The sequence below is a fragment of the Halichoerus grypus genome, chromosome 8, assembly GCF_964656455.1.
Source record: "Halichoerus grypus chromosome 8, mHalGry1.hap1.1, whole genome shotgun sequence".
NCBI classification, from domain to species: Eukaryota; Metazoa; Chordata; class Mammalia; order Carnivora; family Phocidae; genus Halichoerus; species Halichoerus grypus.
In genome coordinates this window covers 81,981,067-82,003,584 of record NC_135719.1, presented here as the reverse complement: position 1 = coordinate 82,003,584, position 22,518 = coordinate 81,981,067, and the positions used below count along the sequence as shown (strand labels likewise).

At 54.7% G+C, this 22,518-nt stretch overlaps 1 protein-coding gene across 3 annotated transcripts; it reads left to right on the top strand.

Annotated features, from left to right (window-relative positions):
- Positions 1–74: 74 nt before the first annotated feature.
- TGM1 (transglutaminase 1) lies at positions 75–17,159 on the top strand. Of its 3 annotated transcripts, XM_078053492.1 has the most exons (16): positions 126–1,228; positions 2,436–2,496; positions 3,232–3,537; positions 3,686–3,874; positions 4,864–5,112; positions 5,500–5,618; positions 5,730–5,837; positions 6,289–6,463; positions 6,847–6,985; positions 7,117–7,220; positions 9,567–9,655; positions 10,131–10,284; positions 10,393–10,674; positions 10,805–10,965; positions 11,349–11,485; positions 16,753–17,159. In XM_078053492.1, exons 1-16 carry the CDS (start codon positions 1,049–1,051, stop codon positions 16,979–16,981), a joined length of 2,682 nt encoding a protein of 893 aa, XP_077909618.1. In that variant the 5' UTR covers positions 126–1,048; the 3' UTR covers positions 16,982–17,159. The 3 variants fall into 3 exon arrangements, with proteins under 3 accessions (XP_035970607.1, XP_077909618.1, XP_077909619.1); XM_036114714.2 differs by lacking the exon at positions 2,436–2,496 and having other exon boundaries at positions 75–172; XM_078053493.1 differs by lacking the exon at positions 2,436–2,496 and having other exon boundaries at positions 1,130–1,228.
- Positions 17,160–22,518: the final 5,359 nt, after the last annotated feature.

Genomic DNA, 22,518 nt, shown 5'->3' with positions numbered 1-22,518 from the left:
GCCGCCCCCGCCCCCTCCGCCGCCGCCACCGCCACTATAACCACTGCCACCACCATAACCACTGCTACCTGTTCTGGACAAGAAGGGGAGAGAGTGAGACTGTGTCAGCTCCCTCGCGCTTTCATATTTTGCTCAGTTCTGCTGTTTCTTACCGCCAGGAACCAAAGTCTCGGTACTGGGGCAGCATCTGCAAAATCTGAGTTCACCTTCTGGTTTGGGCTGGGGCGGGGATCGGGTTTGGGTTCAGGTTCTGTTTGGGGCTGGGCTGCAAAGCAGCTGGAAGTCTCCAACTAGAAGGACTCATAAAAGGTTCTCCCAGGACTCCTGCTCTTTCCAGATGCCCTCCGTGCCCTGGCTCATTCACCACAGCCGAGAAGGCTGTTCCCGGGAGGAACCAGGGTGTCCGAGCTCCACCCTCTGTAACGAGCATCGGTCCTCATGAGTAGCATCCTGCGGTTGAAGAGCCCTTGACGATACCAGGTCTCAGCTGGCCCTCACAAGTGCTCAGGGATGAGCTGGTCAGGCCCACTGTACTGACAAGGAAGCTGCTCTTAGGGCGCGCCCACGTTTGCTGGGCTCTCACGGGGGAGCCACAGCTGTCTCTGCACCTTGGTCAGGGATTCCAGACTCGTGTTCTTGCTTCCGTATTGATAGCGAGTGATGGGCAGAGCCTGGCCTCCACTCCCGAAGTACTGAGCTGGGTGTCTACTCCCATGGTGCCCCCCACACACACACCCCTCGTCCTGACTTTAAAAGCCCTGAGGCACTTGAGCCTCCTGGGGGGAGGAGAGGGAGTGGCTCAGGGGCTAGAGCACTGAGTCAACCTGGCTAGGTCGGGGAAAGGGAAACAAAAGGGAGAGAGTGTGACAAGGCATTACCCTGGCTCCCTGGGAATCTACTGGGGCCCACAAGTGCTTACACACTTCCGGGTGCTCAGGGCCCTGCCCACCTCCTCCCCCCCCCCCCCCCCCAGCTTCTTAGTGGCAGCCCTCAACAAAGCCCCTTGGCTGTCTTGCCTGGCACCTGCCTGGAATTTTGATTTTTACTTATGTGTCCCCTGAGAGTGTTGGAGGTGGACACAGACCCTCTGCCAGGTGTGGGGCTTGGAACCAGGCAAGCAAAGGTCAATGTGGGTGTGAAGGGCTCCCTGCCACGTCCTGGAGTCTCAGTCCCCACTCCCCGAGGCTCCACCCTGCCTGATGCATCACCAAACTCGGCCTTTCCTCAGGTTTGCTTCCTTGTGTCTTGTCAACCCCGTTTTCACTGTCTTCTCTCTGATGGCCCATGGGCAGAGCTAGGACAACAGGATGGAAGGAAGAGACCCCAAGAAAAGGGCCCCAACGTTCCCAAAGAACTTTCAGGAGAGCTTCCCCAAAGATGCCTGACCTCCACTTCGCCTTAGGGTTCTCTCAGTGGCATCCCTGGTGTTTTTCCAGTCCCAGGGTGGAGTTGGGATGCACACACAGGGCAGGTGCCTGGAGCCGGTTGGTCAGGATTTCTGGGAAGAATTCCAGGCTGGAGAATCCTGGACTCCAGCTGACCAGCTACCCCTCTCAGTGAGAGAAGGGGGTACTCTGCAGTCTAGGGAGAGGGCCTCAGTTCCCCCTGAGCCTCAGAGCCAGGGCCTAAGCCTTCACCAAGCCCCCAGGCTGGGGGGAGAAAACAAGAAGTTGCTCCTACCCTGACCCTGACCCTCACCCCCCGCCCCAACCCAATCTCTAACTTGTAGGGACACAGGAAGCTGGGGGCAGTTTGTTCATGCCAGGGAGGCTTGCCCCAGCTGGAGGAAGAAGGAAGGACAGTTGGGTGGGGGGGAAATCAGAGAATCTGGTAGAGCCGGCGGGTCAGGGGTTGGCTGGTGGAGCCAGTCTGAGGGCCTGGCTGCTGATGTCACCAGTCTGCAGCTTAGGATCCCAGGACCTCCCTGGGCAGGACCAGGCCCATGGGCCAGTTTCACGGGGCTGAGCCTGGCCAGGGCAGCACCGGAGCCTGGCAGTGGGGGGCCTGTGAGAGCAGAGGCAGGCCACCTGAGCTTGGGAACAGGGTCCCCTGCATAGGGGCATGGGTGGAAGGGGCACCCTATCCCATTGCCCTCGGGGTTTCTCGCCCAGGAGAGGGGGCCCCTTCTGCACCAGTCTGGGAGGAATCAGCCTGGAGTGGGGTCCCTCAGTGGGGGCGGTCTCCCAAGGCCTTCCACTTTCACCTCAGCTTTGAGTCCTGACAGACCCCGGCCCCACCCCGCAGTTCCTCGAAAGGGGAAAGGGGACAGGGCCAGGTCTCATTTCCTGCCCCGACAGCCCCCGGAGGATGGGCCTCTCGGGTGGGGGGGGATGGAGCAATCAGCCTTCCCCTTCTCCGCAGCTTGGCCCCGCCCTCCCCCCTCATAAACCACGTACCCACCCGCCCCACACCTTGCACTCGCTCCATCCCAACAGTCCCGACCTGTCCCAGCCCGGCCGCCGGACTCAGCGCTGCTGTCGCTAACACTGCCGCCAGGTGAGGCTCCATCGGGGACTGCGGTGCTGAGCCCTGGGGACCCAGGTTGGGCCCTAGCAACGTGGGGCGCGGGCCAGCCTGAGCCTGCCAGCCCCGGGGCCGGTTGCCCCGACGCAGAGGCTCCGTGCCTCTGGACCGCGGGCTCCCGCACCTGCAGCGCCCTGCCACTCTCACAGCTCCATGTGGGTGTCTGCCCCAACGTGGGGAATGCCAAGAACCCCAAGTCCTGCGTATCACCCACCTGTCTTCTGCAAGGAGCCTCTGCTAAGGGACGGGGTGGGGGATCTCTGCTAAGAATGGGTCCTAGAGGCAGGTAGCTCATGGACCTCTAAACTGAGTAACTGGCAGGAGCAGGTCCCAAGGATGGTCTGTGTTCCGGGTCCTGAGGCTGTGACAAGAGTCCACTCCTTTCCGGGATGGGTTCTGGAGGGCAGGTTTCTCAGTGGGGCATCTGCTTTGGTGGATGTCACTGGGGGTAAAAGGGAGAAGATTTCTTTGCAACGTGGGTAGTTTCTCTAGGTGAATCTGAGAGGAGTCTTTGGGGAGGGTCTTTGGTGGGGGTTCCCTTTGGGTTGTGTCTGGGGGAGTCTCTCGGGCAAGGTCAGATCATCTCAGTCAGCTGGATGGGACTGAGTCAGTTCTCCAGATGGAGGGCTTCTGTGTGTGCTGGCGGGGGCGGTCTAAGTACAGGAGGTCTGAGTGGGTGATCAGAGCCTCCCTGCCTCTTCCACACAGGCATGATGGACGGTCCTCGGTCGGATGTGGGCCGCTGGGGCGGGAACCCCTGGCAGCCGCCCCCCACACCTTCTCCGGAGCCAGAGCCGGAGCCAGACAGAGGGTCTCGTCGAGGAGGCCGTTCCTTCTGGGCTCGCTGCTGTGCCTGCTGCTCCTGCCGAAATGGGACAGATGGTGACTGGGGCCCGGAGCCCCATGGAGACCGAGGCTCCAGGGGTCGAAGACCGGACTCCCGGGCCTCAGATTCCCGCCGGCCCGGCTCCCGGACTGGCGGTGTGAACGCAGCTGGAGATGGCACCATCCAAGGTGAGGCCCTCCTGCCCACCTTATCTGCCAGCTGCAAGGCCTTAATGGGGCCTGAGACTCATCCTGACGTCTCTGGGGCCTGGGAGGCCTAGGATGGGGGCCTGGGCTTCCCATAGGGCTTCACTGACCCAGAGCTGTGGCCTTGCAGAGGGCATGCTGGTGGTGACCGGTGTGGATCTGCTGAGTGCACGGTCAGACCAGAATCGCCGAGAGCACCACACAGATGAGTTTGAATACGACGAGCTGATTATACGCCGTGGACAGCCTTTCCACATGGTCCTCCACTTCTCTCGGCCCTATGAGTCCTCCGATCATGTCGCCCTGGAGCTGCTTATCGGTCAGTGGGGTCTGCAGTGGGAGGGCGAAAGTCCTAGAATGGGGGGCAGTGGTGCTAGCTACAGGGCCTCCCAGCTCTGGTATTAGGGTCAGAGGGACATCTTTAAGCTCCTCCCTCACCCGACTCCTCACCTCTGCCACGTAAGACAGGTGCAAGCATAGGAGGGTGTTTCAGGGAGGGTCTTGGTGTCCCATTTTCCTAAGATCACCCTTTTTGAGCCTCCAGAGGCATCTGTCTCAAAACACTTTCTCTTCAGGTGCTTGCTTCAGCTGCTGCTTCTCCGTGGCTGCCTCTGTGTGTCTTTCTTTGTGGGTCTGTTGTCCTTCCCCAGGGTGTGGCTGGCTCTCTCTCTCCTCTCTGTCCAACTCTATCTCTGTTTCTCTGTCCCCATGGCCCAGGGCAGGTGCCTCCCTCACCGCGTTGCTTGGTGGCCGTTGACTGCCCAGGCTGGTGATTATGCTGCTGCCGGGGGCGGGCAACTCCTCATACCCTTTGATTAGAGCCTAGCCTTGCCCACCCCAGCCTCTAATTTCCCAGGTACCCCCACCACTGCCACCAGGGATGCTCTAGGCTCTGGAAGCTGCAGCCCCATGGACTAGGCAGGGTTGGCCTTCGGGATCTGGGCTGCCCTTTCACATGGGCTCGGGGCATCTGGACCCAGCCAGGGCAGCTCTGCTCCTCCAGCCCAGGCACTGACAGTCAGGCAGGCAGAGGGTGATGGTGGCCTGGTCTCTTCTACCCACCTCTGAGTTCAGTGTCAGGGGAACAGGTTTGGGATGTTGGACTGGGGCTCTGCCCTGGCATGCGGGCAAACATCGGGTGGGGACAGAGCTGCTCTCAGAGACTGTCACAGACTAAGGTGATGGCCCAACTCAGGGGCACACACACACTCTGGCTCATACATATTCTGGGTGGGGCTGGGAGAAGTCCAAGGCTCCATCTGCCCTCAGATAGGCCTCACCAGCTAATTGCTGCTTCCCCTATTCCAGGAAACAACCCTGAGGTGGGGAAGGGCACCCACGTGATCATCCCAGTGGGCAAGGGGGGCAGTGGAGACTGGAAAGCCCAGGTGACCAAGGCCAGCGGGCAGAATCTGAACCTCCGGGTCCACACCTCCCCCAATGCCATCATCGGCAAATTCCAATTCACCGTCCGCACACGCTGCGAGGCTGGCGAGTTCCAGTTGCCCTTTTACCCCCACAACGAGATCTACATCCTCTTCAATCCCTGGTGCCCAGGTGAGCCTGCTGGAGTCAGGAGCAGGGCGGAAGGACAGGAAGGAGGGCCGGTCAGAGCTTCTTGTCCTAGAATCCGAGGCTAGGTGCCTAGGTGCCTGGCTCTAGGAGAAGCCAGCCTCCTATTGTCCAGGTGAGGCGACCTAGGTTCAGCGTGGAACGGTAACAGCCCAAGGACACGCAGCCTTGCTTCTGCTAGCGAACGGCCTTGGTTACAGCCACCTTCCTCCCACCATCTCTGTCATGCTCCCCCCATCCTTCCCGGGAGAAATGCCGTCAGGCTAGTGGTGTCCCCACTCCTCTGTGGACAGTAGTCCTGCAGAAATGGCCCGGGGGGGGGCACAGGGAGAGGGCTAGAGGGGACCAGGCATGTGTGTTTTGGGGACACAGAGGACCTCGTGTATGTGGACCATGAGGATTGGCGACAGGAGTATGTGCTTAATGAGTCCGGGAGAATTTACTATGGGACAGAAGCCCAGATTGGTGAGCGGACCTGGAACTATGGGCAGGTATGGCTGGCCAAGGGCCGCATGCGCTTGGGGGAGCAAGAGGCCGGTGGGGTGGAGTGAGGGAGCAGGTGCGGCTGGCCTAGGGGTCACCTCTGCCCTCCCTCCCTCCAGTTTGATCATGGGGTGCTGGATGCCTGCCTGTACATCCTGGACCGGCGGGGCATGCCGTATGGAGGCCGTGGGGACCCCGTCAGTGTCTCCCGGGTCATCTCTGCCATGGTGAGCACCCTCATGTCTCTCAGTGCTATTCTGTGTCTGCCTCCTGCCTCCCCTGTCCCCCGCTCCTGCCCTTTCTGATTCCTCCAGGAACTCAGCCCTATCCTGCCCTTGCAAAGGGTATTGTGGGAGGGGTCTCACTCCCTCTCTTTCCTCCTTGGCTGGCCCCACCCCACCCTTCCTGGCTTCAGTCCCAGCTCTTGTGGAATGTAGGGCCAAACCCAAAGCTTGGCACACCCAGGATTCACATTACTGTGTCAGATCCGGCAGGGGTGGGGGGTGGGGAGGTGGGGGGGACTGATGTTTTTGGGAGGGGTGGGCAGGGCTCAGGCTGCTGGCTAGATCCTGAGGCATTTAGGGGAAAGGGGTGGGGGGCAGGGGCAGGGCTGGGGACCACATGGAAGGTCCTGAGCCTCTCCCTCCACTCCACCCCACTCCATCCTGTCCTGGGCAGGTGAACTCCTTGGATGACAATGGGGTCCTGACTGGAAACTGGTCTGGTGATTACTCTCGAGGCACCAACCCTTCAGCGTGGGTGGGCAGCGTGGAGATCCTACTCAGCTACCTACGCACTGGCTGTTCCGTCCCCTATGGCCAGTGCTGGGTCTTCGCCGGCGTGACCACCACAGGTAGTGGAGGGACTGGGGACAGGAGCAGCCTGGGCCCTGCGAGAAAGAGGGAGGGAAACCAGAGCCCCACCCAGCTGTGGCTCTAGTGCAAGGACAGGTGGAGGGCTGGGTGGTAGGCTGGCCTTAATTATCATTAATTAGTGTTAACTACCTAGAGAGGCCTAGGGGAGAGGAGGGAGAAGGGCCAGGCAGCGCCAAGGTCAGGCAGGTGGCCTGGCTTCCTCTGACCCTCAACGCTCCCTGGCCCTAAGGCCTCCTGACCCCTGACCCAGCTTGGCAACCCCAGTGGCCCTTGTCCCCCTGCTGTTCCTCCCCTGATACCTCACTTGCCCCCTACCGCATCCCGGTCTGGGCCCTGAACCCTAACACTGGCTCCTCCACAGTGCTGCGCTGCCTGGGCCTGGCTACCCGCACTGTCACCAACTTCAACTCAGCACACGATACAGACACATCCCTCACCATGGACATCTACTTTGATGAGAACATGAAGCCCCTGGAGCACCTGAACCATGATTCTGTTTGGTGAGGCTGGGGCCGGGGCTGGGCTGCCCATCCCTGCGAAGGGATGATGACCAAGACCTGGACGTCGAGGGGACACTGGGGAGGCCCTGAGCAGGCTGCTCAGACCCAGGCCTCCCTCCATGTCCATCCAGGAACTTCCACGTGTGGAACGACTGCTGGATGAAGAGGCCAGATCTGCCCTCAGGCTTCAGTGGGTGGCAGGTGGTGGACGCCACACCCCAGGAGACCAGCAGCGGTGAGGCGGGGCCCTGCCTGGCTCCTGTGCCCCACCTTGGCCCCATCCCCATCTCCCAACCTGGGTAACAAACCCCGAGTGTCAGGGCCGGTTCGGGCCCTTTAACCCCCATGTTTCTTCAGACGGGGTTACCAACAGAATCACCGCCCGGCCTTTAGTCAATTGTCACCTTTCTGCGTAACTATCTATTAGCCTCGATTTCCTTTGTTTATGATTTATTATGATTTGTATGATTTATATATTCAGGCTCAAAAGTCAAAAGATGGAAGAGAGTTCAGTGAGAGGTTTTCCTCCCTAACACACCCACTCTTCTCATTTGCCTTTTTACTCACACATTGTGGAGATAATTAATTGAAGGGCCCTTTTATTTATATATGTATTTAAAGTTAAAAAGGCCATTATAGTAAGTAGTACATGCCTGGAAGGGGGGAAAGTATAGAATTGAATAACTCAAAATGTAAAAGTTCCCTAGTTCTCTCTCTGGACGTTTTTGTTTTGTTTTGAGTAAATGTCTAGGTCCTGCCCCAGACCTGACACATCAGACATCCCAGGGATAGATTGATGCTAAGAATCTATATGTTTGAAAGTTTGAAAGTTCCTCTGGTGATGCTGAAGATCAGCTGGGCTGGGGACCACCGCAAGCCCTTGTGGGACACATGGCAGTGGTGGCCCAGAGAGGTGGAGCGACTTTCTCTAGGGCACAGGGCCGAGCCTCTCCCGTTCCTGACTCCCTCCCTTCACACATTCTCACTCACCAAGTTCCCCTCTTGTCTGTTCCGTTGCTCATTTTGAGTTGTATGTATGGTACAGAATAAAAGCAGGGTTCAGATAGGTTCGAAGAAGAAAATAACCCCCATAACCCAGCCCTCCGAGACCACTGCTGATACCATCTACTGATTTCCTTTTCCCCAGCACACACGTTTCTGCCCAAACTGGACCCGCTGCACACTCTGTTCTCAAACAGCCTCCCTTCCCACCTTCACATTCCAGCGCCAGGCAACCGGGCCTGCCCCTCCTGCTGCCTTCTTCCGCACCTCTCCCCTCCTCACCCCAGGTCAGATGGCTCTTGCCTAGCCTACATTCCTCCTCTCTGGGCAAACCACTCCCTCTCAGTCATCCCTTCGAATGGTGCTCCCTGACTTGTGCAACCCAGTGATGCCTGCCATGCTGGAACAGCCTGGCCCAGGAGCCTGGGAGATCTGAGCTCCTGTCCCCACTCTGGGGAGCTGTGGGGTGCGTAGCTCACAGGGTTCTGAGGCCAGCCAGACCCAGGCTTGATCCAGCTTGATCACTTCTTAGATAATGTCATCTTGGGCAAGTTGCTTGCACCTTTGCACTTTGGTGTTGTCTGTAATTTGGGGATAATATATGCCAGATAGGGTTGTTGGGGGAATTAAATGAGGTCATTCATTAGAGAGATTAGCAGCATGCCTGGAACATAGCAGCTACTTTGTAAATATCCGCTCCTTCCGTTCACTTATCTGATTGTCTTGTCAGACCCTGACATCTGTTTGGCCTCCCTGGGCCTATTTCCCCATTTGGAAGAGGAAAGCATAGTGCTGGTGTTTTCTAAGATTCTTTTCTTTGTTTCTTTGTTTCTTTATTTTTTAAGATTTTATTTATTTGAGAGAGAGAGAAGAGAAAGCATAAGCAGGGGGAGCAGCAGAGGGAGAGGGAGAAACAGATTCCATGCTGAGCAGGGAGCCCGACGTGGGGCTCCATCCCAGGACCCTGAGATCATGACCTGAGCCAAAGGCAGATCCTTAACCGACCGAGCCACCCAGGCACCCCTCTAAGATTCTTTTCTGTTGGATGGCCCTCACTTCGTATTTTGTGTCCTCTCTTGCCAAGCCTCTTCCTTGTCAGCCCATCTCCAGAAAACTCCTGAGCACGCTGAGAACAGACTCTATTTCCCACCAGCTCCCCTCCCACCTCCCCACAGAGAGGACACACTGCAGGCTATAGAGCTGAGGGTTTGTTCTGGATCTTTCTGGAAGGGTGGCTCTTTTCCCAGCCAACAGGCAGAGCCACCATGGGCTCTGGGTTTGTCCTGATGCAGAACGGAAGTCCTGACCTCGGGGGGTCACAGATAGCCCAGTCCAGCTTCGGCTAGTGGAGGAAGGATGTGCCAGTGATTTGGTTATCAGGGCAGGCTTGTCCCACTTTTGGACCCAACCTGGTTGACTGAGGCCAAATGGAACTGAGCTCTTCTTTGTGTTCCTTCCATGGGTTGCCCCAGGTGGCAGCTGACCCTGAGGCATTGGGCACTGGGCCTGGATGGGTGGGCCTCTCCCCAGGATCAGAGGGTCCCCTCAGCCTCCTTTGACCTCTGTCCTGCTCCCCTAGGCATCTTCTGCTGTGGCCCCTGCTCTGTGGAGTCCATCAAGAATGGCCTGGTCTACATGAAGTATGACACGCCCTTCATTTTTGCCGAGGTGAGGGCTGTGCTCCAGGCGCCTTCTCGGGCAGTCTGGCGGGACGAGAGCACTGGAGTCAGGCCTGGGTTCTCTGGTCCTGACTTCCGCGCTGACTGACTAGCTGTGTGACCTTGGGCAAGTCATTCATCCTAGAGTCTAGATTCCCTCCACTGTAAAAGGGGGATAATAATGGCTGCTGAGCTTCCTGTGCTCAGGATCAAAAGAAATAATGGGTGTGAAACTGCTTTAGAAGTCGTAAAGTCAGCGAATAAGCATGAGAGATTACTGTTATTAATGCCAAAATGTACTGCAAGGAGCTGCCCAGCTTCTTCTCTGCTCTCGGCCTTCATCTGGCTCAGCTTGGAAAGTCTCCCAGTTTGGCTGTGCCAGGAAGTTCCCGACCTTTGGATCCAGCCCTCCCTGCAGCTGGGGGTCAGGCCTGCCCTCAGACCCTCAGGCTTGCTCATTCCCGGCTCACACCCACCCCCCACAGGTCAACAGTGACAAAGTTTACTGGCAGCGACAGGACGATGGCAGCTTCAAGATCGTGTATGTGGAAGAGAAGGCCATTGGCACGCTCATCATCACAAAGGCCATTGGATCCAACATGCGGGATGATGTCACCCACATCTATAAACACCCAGAAGGTACCATTCCTCCAACCTGGTCGGCTCTGGCCCACGTCCGGGGTTCCCGCTGAGCGCTTGCGCACTCCGGCAGCAGCCATAACCTCACCCCTGACCCTCAACCCCCAGGCTCAGACGCAGAGCGGAAGGCAGTGGAGACAGCAGCCGCACACGGTAGCAAACCCAACGTGTACTCCAGCCGTGACGTGGCGGAGGATGTGGCCGTGCAGGTGGAGGCCCAGGATGCAGTGATGGGGCAGGACCTGGCGGTCTGTGTGGTGCTGAGCAATCGCGGCGGCAGCCCCCGCACCGTGAAGCTGCACCTCTACCTCTCGGTCACCTTCTACACCGGGGTCACGGGGCCTGTCTTCAAGGAGAGCAAGAAGGAAGTGGTGCTAGCTCCAGGGGCCAGTAAGTGCTCCTTCCCCAGCCCTGCCCCACGGACGGCCAGGCACCCTGCGGCTGTGGGCCCAGAGACCCCCCCTCCGGAGGCCGTGTCTGGGTAAGCGGGCCCTGGCGACACCTTGCCTCTTCTCCGCAGCGGACCGCGTGTCCATGCCTGTGGCCTACGAGGAATACCGGCCCCACCTCGTAGACCAGGGGTCCATGCTGCTCAACGTCTCAGGCCACGTCAAGGAGAGCGGGCAGGTGCTGGCCAAGCAGCATACCTTCCGTCTGCGCACCCCAGACCTTTCCCTCACAGTGAGTGCGGCTTGCTGGGCAGGAGGGATGAGCGGGGGCTGAGGGAAGTCAGAGGGCAAGGGGCAAGGGCGTGAAACTGGGAGAGGGCTGGCCTGGCGAGCAGTTCCAGGAGAAGGGGGTCGGATACTGGCTTTGGGCTCTTGGGCCTCCGTGTCCTCATCTGTAAAGTCAGATCTCATATTCCTGGTTCTGCAGAATCTTCAGTTGGGGAGTGGGTTGGAGTTTCTTCTCTGGCTTTTGCGGAGCCCTTTGTCTCTCAAGGGTGGAAATGTGGGACTTGGGGAGATTTTGATGCAGAAGGAGTTTTCCCTCTGGTGGAGTGTATGGTTCCGCTGTATCTGGCCGGGGTCTCTGATGTGGAGGTGGGCTTCTTCTTTTCCTAGTTATTGGGGGCAGCTGTGGTTGGCCAGGAGTGCGAAGTACAGATTGTCTTCAAGAACCCCCTGCCTGTCACCCTCACCAACGTCGTTTTCCGGCTTGAGGGCTCCGGGCTACAGAGACCCAAGATCCTTAATGTGGGGTGAGTCTGGCCTCTCCCCCGCCCCTGCCCTTTTCTGCCTCCCAGACTGCCCTGGGTGCCACACTGCTTCCTCTCTTGGTCAGGACAGTAGTCAGCCAGGACCCAATACAGCAACCTAGAGCCAGCCAGCAGTGCTTCCTGACTCGGTTCAGGGCCAGCAGCAGTTAAGAAGACCTGCCATGTGCCTAGTGCTGGGCTGGTCTGTCCCCGCCGTCTCACTAGGGAGCCAACACTTCACTTAGGAATCATTAGCAACTCATCATTAACACATGCCCAGTGCTCAGGAACCGACCGGGCACTTCAGGATCATTATCTCATTCGCAGACCACAAAAACCCTTCAAGGTACATTCGAGACCATCATATGATTAAAAGCAAAGCTTTGGGATCCTGAAGACTTAGGTTCAGGTCCCAGCTCCTACACTCACTGGCTGTGTGCCTGGAGCAGCTGACGTATCTCCTTTAAGCCTGTTTTCTCACCTGGAAAGTAGGGATGACAACCATCCCGGTTCCGAGGGTGGTTCAGGGAGCTAGGTGAGATATGCACGTAAAGCATTTAGTGTTGGCTTTGGCCCCACGTGAGCCTCTGTTGGTCGTTCTTTTTTTTTTTTTTTTTAAGATTTTATTCATTAAGAGAAAGGGACACATTAGGAGAGGGAACACAAGCAGGGGGAGTGGGAGAGGGAGAAGTAGGCTTCCTGCTGAGCAGGGAGCCCGATGCGGGGCTCGATCCCAGGACCCTGGGACCATGACCTGAGCCAAAGGCAGATGCTTAATGACTGAGCCACCCAGGTGCCCCGATCGTTCTTATTTTGATTGTGGCCACCATCATCCCCACTTGACGATAGGGAAACTGGCAGCCACTCCATAAGGGGCAGACTGAGCTCTTCCCACCTGGGCGCACCTGACACACAGGCTCTCAAGGCTGTTGCTTTCTTTGCGTCATGAGGGCTGAGCTGCAGTTCTCAAGGCGAGGGCCCTGTGCTTCAGGCCCTCCACCAGCCCCCTTGGCCCTCACCCCGGGCCAGGCGAGGCTCCACACCCAGTGAGGGGACACCGAGTGCCTGTGTCCCTGGGCCTCTGCTGTCCTCTCTGACATAGACACACGTGCTGCTGTCTCCCTCCCCGGAACAGCACAGAGGGAAAGCAGAGAAGGCCAGAGGCTGACCTTTAAGATCAGACTTCCGGGGACAGGGGCAGGTGTTTTCCTCTTTTGACAAAGAGTGCCTGAGGGAAAGGGGTGGCCCCTGTGGGGGAGCTGGGTGGGGGATGCAGGGGGTCCCTGCCCACCCTGTGCATCCCTTGCCCTGACACAGAGCAGGCTCTGCCAGCTGGTGGCTGCCACTTTTGCCAACAGGCCGAAGCTGAATAGTTGCTATCCTGATCTTTGCCCCAGCCTTGACCATGGATGATGTGATATGCCACAAAGGAGTGCTTTTCCCCATTTCACCCTACGTGGGTCTCTGTCACCTTAGAGAGTGCAGCTTGGGGCTCCCAGGTAGCTCACCCTATAGGCATCTCTCACCTACAGATGATGGAGAGAGGTTCCCCAGAGCTGGACTCCCCTCAGCACCTCCACCAGACCTTAGGTTCTTGCCCCCGCCTAGAAGTAAAGAGGTGACTCCTGTGCTGAGCATAGGGAGATCCAGCCCCTATCTTTAGCTGTGGGGCTTATATGAGCCTCCCCCCAGCCCTGCCTTTAAAGGCCCCAGTCTTCCCTCCAGTAAATGAGAGGGTTGGATGATGGTTTCTCAAGGCAGGTCCTCCTTGGACATTCTGTGGCTCCTTGCTACTTCAAGCCCAGTCTGGGGTCTACAGAGCAATTGAGAACTCCAAGTGGGAAGTCCCTGGGTTGGTGGTTCAGATATATTAGATTCCAAGACGGGTGTTACTTTGCTCTCATTGGTACATCAAAGGCTGTGGGATGGAAACCCCATTAAGCATAAGGTGTGCCACCCAGCGGGGTGACTGGCCACTTAATAAACATTCCAGACTTACTCCTCCAAATGGCTTGTTGTCACCACCAAACCAGTCACCAAGGGAGGCTGGAAGTCTGTTCCAAACCCTTCTGGGGAATTTCCCCCACAGCCTGAATCATAGTCTTTAGAATGTCCTTAGGGTGGCCTTCTGGGGCCGATTTGACTTTGGAGAAACAGCCCGAGGCCATTTAGAGCTAAGACTAATTAATAAGGCAGATGAACAAGATGGGTGGGGATGCCCTTTTCCAACAGGAATGAAGCTTGGCTGTAAAGGAGGAACAGGGTGTCTGTGGGGGGCGGGGGGTGGGGAGAGGGACAGCGAGAGGGACTAGACTGGGCACACTTGATGTGCTGGTGGTTTTCAGTGGCTCTGAAGAGAAATCTGAGACGAGTTTTAAAAAATGTTTCAAGCCTTGGCAACACGGTTGAACAAGTACGTAATTGCAGGACAGTGCTCATTTGGATGTCTAATTTCTGGTGTCCTTGTCAGAGAGTTGGTTTCATTCCCTGCACTGGGTTTCAGGCACATTCCAGCCGTAGCAGCTGAGGTGCTGCACTTGAACAGGCAGGCGTGGGTGTGGCAAGGTGGCGGCTGACACGAAGGCCGGGGCTGGGAGAGATCTTGACATTGCTAGCTGGAAGCTGGAAAGGAGCCTCTCTTGGAAATAAGGTTACAAATAAAGGCTATATTCTGAAATAGTACTAGTATGAATTAAGTAGAAGGTTTTTAAAAAAATATTTATTTATTTGACACAGAGAGAGAGAGAGCACAAGCAGGGGGAGAGGGAGAGGGAGAAGCAGGCTCCCCACTGGCTCGATCCCAGGACCCTGGGATCATGACCTGAACCGAAGGCAGACGCTTAACCAACTGAGCCACTGAGGCGCCCCTAGAGCTTTGAAGTCTGGTCTGAGCCTAAACAACTTGAAGCTTGTATCTATGGAAAAGTGGGCAGAAGTTAAAAATACAAATTTGTAACTAGCCACAGTATAGCCTATCTGTTATGTTGTAGACTTAATGTCTAGTTATATATTTTGATTAGAAGTCTAGAAATTAGGTCCATAACTTAACAGGTAGACCGTATATATATGTCCCCACCTTCCACTTCTTCCCTCCTTCATGGAGCTTAGAGGCACCTACAAGACTGTCTGATCCCACCCCCTCATTTTGCATTCACTCCCATTTTACAGACCAGAAGGTAAGAATCAGAGTTTAGTAACTTATCTTAAACCACACAGCTCACAGCGATAGAAGAAAGAGTACAAATTGGTCTAGGGAAGCCCTTTGGAATCAGGCTCCAAGCTAACTAAATGTTTAGTCCCAAGGAGAGCTCATCTTCGAAGTTGGGGTGTTGGCTCATTCCCTTGGAGGACTGAGTTGTCTGCACAGTCGGGCTCCAGAGAAAAGAAGATCCCCAGGGCAGGCTTGGGTTGACTAGGGGGCCAGAGGCAAGGGTTCAGGCAGAGGCAGGAGAGGACAGATGCTAAGAGGCACGAGCGAGGGGGATGGAGATGTGGTCGTGGTCAGTGTGTAAAATGTACACACGGGCTGCTGCGGGAGCTCAGAGCAGGACAAGGCTCATTTCCCTGAGGGCAGGAGGTGCTCAAGGGAGCCCTCACTGAGGGGGTGGTGTGAGCAGGGCCTGGAGCCAGCCCAGGAGCAGAGCGTGAAAACAGAGTGAGTTCAGGGACGGGAAGGAAGTGGCTGTCAGGGCTGGTGGGCAGGAGGAGTGGTGGGGGCTGATGAGGCCATGCAGGCAGGGCTGAGTCAGAGGGAGCCTGTGTGTCGGGTTAGGGAGCTGCAGTCTCATAGCACCGAGGAAGCCCAGCCCTCGAAGGGTTCAGCTCACCTCCGAGTGACTAGAGACTAGAGTGGAAAAATGAGATAGGACCTAGGAGGCAAGGAGGCCAGTTAGAAGGCTGGTGAAACTGTGACTCCCGGAGGGATGGTCTGGGACTAAATTTCCAGATATCTGTGAGGAAGGGAGAAAATGAAGACACTAGTATGTGTGTGCACACGAACACGTGTATGTATGTCTCTCTCTCTCTCTCTCTCTCACACACACACACACACACACACACACACACACAAAGTGTCACTTTAAAGATGCCAGTTGTCTGTTCTTGGGAAGAACTTTCCTTTTTCTCTGAGATAACATCCTTCCAATGTTTGGGGGTATTTAAAATGCTCCTTCCTGTTTGGAAAGATGATCATGGCAGAGGATAATTAATTTTCTTCCACTTTTTTTCTTGGCAAAACTGAAATTATTTGGCAATACTGTGTTGAGCCCCAAAGTCTCTTGGTTTGTTTGTTTTTTTAAAGATTTTATTTATTTATTTGACAGAGAGAGACACAGCGAGAGTGGGAACACAAGCAGGGGGAGTGGGAGAGGGAGAAGCAGGCTTCCCGCCGAGCAGGGAGCCCGATGTGGGGCTCGATCCCAGGACCCCGGGATCATGACCTGAGCCGAAGGCAGACGCTTAACGACTGAGCCACCCAGGCGCCCTATTTTATTTTTGACAGAGAGAGAGTGTGTATAAGCAGGGGAAGCAGCAGGCAGTGGGAGAGGGAGAAGCAGGCTTCCCGCTGAGCAGGGAGCCCGATGCGGGGCTCGATCCCAGGACCCTGAGACCCTGACCTGAGCCGAAGGCAGACACTTAACATCTGAGCCACCCAGGCGCCCCATCTTGTTTTTTTTTTTTTTTTTAAAGATTTTATTTATTTGAGAGAGAGAGAGAGCACGCACACAAGCAGGGGGAGGGGCAGAGGGAGAGGGAGAAGCTGACTCCCGGCTGAACAGGGAGCCGATGCAAGATGCAGGGCTTGATCCCAGGACCCTGGGAACATGACCTCAGCCAAAGACAGACCTTAACCGACTGAGCCACCCAGGCACCCCCAAAGTCTTGTTTTGAAGTTTCCTCAGTCCTGGAAATCCCAGGTGGGATAGGTATAGATGGTGTGGTTCGGGCAGGAGCACTGGTGATGGAGAGGTGGGAGAGACAAGGCAGCCGTCTCTGTCCAGGTGTTTGTGGGAGTGGGGAGGGAGGACTCCTGGGACAACTGGAAGATTCCCAGCTCAGGCAGCTGGGAGGGTGGCGCTGACCTGACTATGCGGAGGCAAAGGCCCAGGAGGCCTTAGGGCTCAGGCTTTATCCTGGCCATGGGTATGGGGGTTCCAGCTGAGCCCAGAAATGCCTGAAGCGCTCTGCCTCCTTCTCCTTCCTTCCTGGCTGCCCCATCAGTCCTTCCTCCTGACTCCACCCACGGCCCATGACTCTGTCTCTGCCCACAGGGACATTGGCGGCAACGAGACAGTGACACTGCACCAGAAGTTCGTGCCTGTGCGACCAGGCCCCCGCCAGCTCATCGCCAGCTTGGACAGCCCACAGCTCTCCCAGGTGCATGGTGTCATCCAGGTGGACGTGGCTCCGGCCCCTGGGGGCGGGGGCTTCTTCTCAGACGCTGGAGGCGACAGTCACTCAGGGGAGACCATCCCTATGGCATCTCGAGGTGGGGCTTAGCCCCTGGCCAGGAGCAATGGGACTGGAGTCAGATGAGCAAGGACATTGCCTCAAGCCAGGGGCCTACTGCAGAGCTGCTCCCCAGAGGCTCCGGTGGGGAGGCCAGGGCATCTGGGCAGGGAGCCAAGCTTCACTTGCACAGGGCAGCACAAATGCTAATAAACTGTTTTTTAATGAACTGTTTTTCATGAAACCGTTCTGTACATTTGTCAGTTCGTGCCAGGCCAGGGAGTGTGGACTCACAGCCTGTCCCGGGGATGCATGTGGCGTTTCGGGCGCCCCTTGTTCTGAGAAGGCTGGCTGGGGGTCAGCAGCGGTGCCAGTTCAGCAGCTCTTGAGATAGGGCCTGCTTAGCGTCTGGAGAAGCTTGAGCGTTTGACCCGTCTCCCCCCGACCCCAGGGTACGTCTACTGACCAAAACCCTTCGGAAGCCCGCTGGAGTGGGGTTGGACTGCCTCCCTTCCCTGGCAGCTACAGTGGGGCAGAAGCATCTGAACTGCCTTTTGTAGGCACATGTTTGAGGTAGAAATAGGCTGGAGTTCTCCCTGAGTGGCAAAAACCACTTTCCAGTGTTTATTTTCAAATGTCCTTGTCTAAGAATTTTTACTAAAGTAATACATGTTCAACGTGGAGAATTGAGAGAATACAGAAGATTGTAAAGAAGGAACCAAGAAACCTCAACCACAACCAGGTACTGAAAATAGCTATTAAGGTCGTGTTTCGTATGCTGTCCCCGTCCCCCTGTAACTGGGGTGCACATCTTCCCACAGCATTAAATATTCTCCCCAAACATCGTGTTTACCCTGGACAGTAGTCTTGGCTTCCAGGCCATCTCCTGGTCCTCCTGCGGCCCCCACTCAGCCTTGGGGTGTTGGAGTGACTCAGGCCCCCACCCAGGCGCTCCTCCAGCCAGCTACACTCTGCCTCGGTGAGCCCTGCCAGTGCCGTGGTTGTAAGGACTACTGGGCCCCCTTGAACTTCAAACTTGCTTCTCTCCTGCTTTCTCAGCGCGTCTACTGGATATCTCATAGACTTCCCACGTAGTATGTGTCCGAGCTTGAACTGCGGACCTCCTGTAGCCAATCCTCCCATGGCCTCCCCTCTGTCAGCAAATGACAACTCCATCTTTCCAAGTTTCGTGGGCCCCAAATTTTGGAGTCATTCTTGGCTTCTTTCCTTCTCTCACGTCCCACATCCAGTCTGTCCGCGAATCTTGATGGTCTGTCTCCCATACAGAGCTGTCCAGCATCTGACTGCTCCTCATCCCCTCTTCCTTTCCCAGGCTCCAGAGCTGCCTTCAGCTCTCATCTGGATTGTTCCCCAGCCTCTTGATCATTTCCCCCACTTCCGCTCTTGCCCTCTGGTCCTCTGTTCTGCACACAGCAGCCGGGATGGCTGGGTAAATCTATTACCAGTCAGCCCTCTGCTCAAAACCTTCTATGGCCCGGCCCCTGCTTTTCCTTCTGGAGGAGTACTGCCCCCAGCTTGCAAGGCCAGCCCCACCCCGTTATTCAAGTCTCAGCTCACAGGCCATCTTCTCAGGGAACTCTTCGCTGGCGCCCCATCTGATTTGTTTTCCTGCCCCCTGGGCTCTTTAGCCTATCATCCCATTTTATTTCATGTCCTGCCTAGCACTCATTGTTTGACATTGGGGTGTTTTCCTGCTTATTAAATTCTGTCTCTTTTCTCTGAAATGTGAGTTCTGGAAGAACTGAGACCTTCTATGTCTTGTTCACATCCCAGTCCCAGGACCCAGAACAGGGCCTAGCACCAAGCGGCGCAAGAGATGTTTGCTCCTTACAATTTAGAGGCAACGGCTTGCAAGATGTGACTTTTAATTGTTCCTTGAATTTATGGAGCAAACTCCAGTGGTTTCCCTATGTTTTTATTTATTTTATTTTATTTTTAAAATTTTCCCATTTTTAATAACAGATGAACAAATTCGGTCCCATAGAAGGACATGATTTAATTGATTAATCCTTTCTTCCTGGAAGTTTAAGTCTTTGCAATGTTCTGCCATTACATGCATAAATATCCTTATACAAGCACATATATCTTTGTGCTTGTTTCTTATTTCCCTGAAAACCCCCTAGAGTGAGAATTATTGGGGAAAAGGGATTGAGCATATTTAAGGTGGTTGATACATTTTGTTCATTAGTTTCCAGAAAGATGGAGCAGCAACACAACAGTATCTTTTTTTAATTGAACACCTGGGAGAAAATGTGAGAGCTTAAGATTTCTAACAACTTTGTAACTTGCTTCACATTTTTCATTTTACCCTGGTCCCCTGTGTTTATTAGAGCTCCAAAATGTTGAAATCCTCAAAAAGAAAAACAGAAACACAAAAAACAGGAAGGCAATGCTGTTCTCCAAACAGCTGGAGTGAAAGAAACAAATATATACGGAGCTCCCACTATGGGTTAAGTTCCGGCTGGGGGCTCGAGAGGGGCATCTCCTTTAATTCTGTGGAGGTGAGCGTTAGAATCCCTGGTGTCGCCGCTACTGTGCTCGGGCCTCGGGCCTCTAGTTCCCCTCGACTAGAATGTAAGCCCCTGAGGACAGAGACCGCCCCCCCCCACCTTACTTAGGGCTGATTCACAGTCGGTGACATGCAGCAGGTGCTCCATAAGTATCTGTTGAATGGACGATGAGCTACGTTGGATTGTGACGGGGAGTCTGGGAGCCGGGGGGAGCAGTGGAGGATTGTGTTTTGGAGCATTTGTGGGAAGAAGGCATGATGGATGACTAGACCAGCTCTAGGAAAGATAGATAAATGGGCACCTGGGGAGCTAATAACTATCAGTGCAGACTCCTACTGGGACTGTACCTCAGAAAACTATACCAGGGAAACCAATTTTATGCCTGTTTATATTTATGTATGTGGTTATTTCCTTGACATCATCCTTTATATTACAAAGTGGTTTTTAAAAACAGATTTAATTAATTAATTAATTAATTAATTAATCTTGCAAGGGGAGGGGCAGAGAGGGAGGAAGAGAGATAAGCAGAATCCATGCTGAGCCTGAAACCTGATGCAGGGCTCCATCCCACGACCCCGAGATCATGACCTGAGCCAAAATCAAGAGTCAAACACACACTTGGGGCGCCTGGGTGGCTCAGTTTGTTAAGCGTCTGCCTTTGGTTCAGGTCATGATCCCGGGCTCCTGGGATGGAGCCCCCTGTCGGGCCCTCTGCTCAGCAGGGAGTCTGCTTCTCCCTCTGCCTCTGTCCCTCCCCCCGCTTGTTCTCTCTCTCTCTCTCTCAAATAAATAAATAAAATCTTAAAAAAAAAAGTTGAACACTCAACCAACTGAGCCACCCAGGCAACACCCCCCCTTTTTTTTAGTAAAAAGAAGGTATTCTTAGTCTTGGTTTTAGGAAATCCACTAGGCTTGCCCTCTGAGCTGGTGCCCCTGGACTGATGAAGCAGTCATTGTCTGAGAGTCTTGGTGACCTGTTTTGTTTCTCCTGGGACACCTGGTATACAAAGTTGAACACTAGGGAGGAGGTGGACTCTTTGCATTGGTAGCCCAGGGTTTCCTGAGGGTAAAGAACCAGTATTCCCTTTAATTCCTTCTGCCCCAAGATTTAAAATTGGGAACATTCGTGTGGACTGTGGTAGCTTCAACTGAGGCCTAACAGCAGGGAAGGGGACCATCGTAGGCTCAGAGGACCATCGTAGGCTGAGAGTCCCTGCACCCCAGCTGATTGGGTTTGATTTGGCAAAGCCTGTGGCTAATGCTCGAAGCTCCTGCAGCCCCTTGGCCCAGGGAGCAAAGTCTGGACCTGGGTGTTGAAGCCTGAGACCTCAGGTACCAACCTCTGTGGCTGATTTTCTTTCTTTCAAGACTGTATTTATTTATTGATTTATTAGAGAGAGAGAGAGAGCACAAGCAGGGGAAGCGGCAGGCAGAGCAGGCAGAGGGAGAAGCAGGCTCCCCACTGAGCAGAGAGCCCACGGGATCCTGACCTGAGCCGAAGGCAGAGGCTTAACCAACTGAGCCACCCAGGCATCCCTCTGTGGCTGATGTTCTAAGAGGACACTGAATGGGTGAAAGAAGTATGACAGACCCTGTGGAGAGCAAAGTTCTCCCCAAATAAGCATGGAAGCTGAAAGGCTGGCCCTTTTGGACGGAGTGCTTGGAAAATTCTGGAAGAAGCAAAAATATCAAAAGGAAGATTTTATTTTCCTGATAATAAGCCAGATGGAGTTAATTACAAATATAAAAACAAAAATTTATAAGATGTGACTTAGAAATGTTTCCCAGATTTATGGATAAGACTACAGTGGTTGTACTTTATTTTAAATAAAGTTATTTTTTAAAATAATGGCCACCTTCAGCTATTCTAAGGTTCTTTCTGGAAAGGGAATTTTTGCCCACAGGTGAACCAGAATTTTACAGGCAACTCTGACTGGCAGGGTCCAGACATGGCAGTGGCTAATGGACCCATTCCTTCACCCATTTAACAAATAGTCAATGATGTGTGCCAAGCAGTGGACTAAGTGTCAGAGCACAGGACAACCTAGTTCTTACCCTATGGAGCTTGCAGTCTGAGAAAGAAACAGAATAACTGCATGAAATAAAATAAATAGCTCTGAAGTATACAGTAAAGGCATTGACCTGGCCCGCTGGTGGTGGTTAGGAAAGCTTTCCCTTAAATAGGTGACCCTGGAGGATATCTAGGCAGAGAGGGAAGGGAGATCACTGCAGACAAAAGGAATAGCCTGTGCAAAGATCCTGTGGTGGAAGGGAGTGTGGAAGAGTAAACAAGACAAAGATGATGTGGCTAAGGCAGAGAGAGCAAAGGGCAGAGTGGAGGAGGTGGAGTTGAGGGGCACAGGGCCACCCATGCCTGTGGGGCCTCATAGGCCAGATTAAGGACTTTTGTCTGCCCTAGGGCAGTGGGAAGCCTTTGAAAGCTTTAAGGAATTGGAGATGACGTGACCAGATTGTGTTTTGAACAGATTACTCCACCTGTAGTGTCAAGACTAGATTGGAGCAGGGTTGGAGTGGATGCAGACACAGATTGGAAGGCAGTTGTAGTCATTGATGCCGGAGATGGTAGTGTGGGCCAGAGCGGTGGTGTGGAGACAGAAGTGGAAAGCTTGGAGGAATATCTAGGAGATAAAGTTCACAGGACTTGGGGAGGGATGGGTGTGGCTGGGTGGAGGGTGGAGAGAAGCAGTAATAGGAGAACCCCCAGGTTTCAGGTTTGTGGAGCTGCACCAATTGGGAGCCATCCACAGGGACAGGGGTCCCTCACCAGAGAGAGGAAACTGCAGGGGAAGGTGATGCTCAGAGACACAGAATCAATACCCTTTGTATAGTTCTCTTCTATGTGGAAATTTTCCTTTGGGTGACTTAGAGGATTTGGTTTTGGTTTGACTGAAACTGTTCCCTTACCCCAGGGTTCTTCAAGCGTAGTCTCTAGACACTTACATTAGAATCATCTGAGATGTTAATAATACAGATTTCTGGGCACCAGCATAGACCTCACGAGCCAGAATCCCCGGAGCAGAGGCCAAAAAGTGTGTT

Coding starts and splice junctions, on each gene's coding strand:
- TGM1 (XM_078053492.1), top strand. CDS start 1,049: ATGTGTCCCCTGAGAGTGTTGGAGGTGGACACAGACCCTCTGCCAGGT. Junction 3,538..3,685: donor TGGAGATGGCACCATCCAAG/GTGAGGCCCTCC, acceptor GTGGCCTTGCAG/AGGGCATGCTGGTGGTGACC. Junction 10,675..10,804: donor GGTGCTAGCTCCAGGGGCCA/GTAAGTGCTCCT, acceptor TCTTCTCCGCAG/CGGACCGCGTGTCCATGCCT.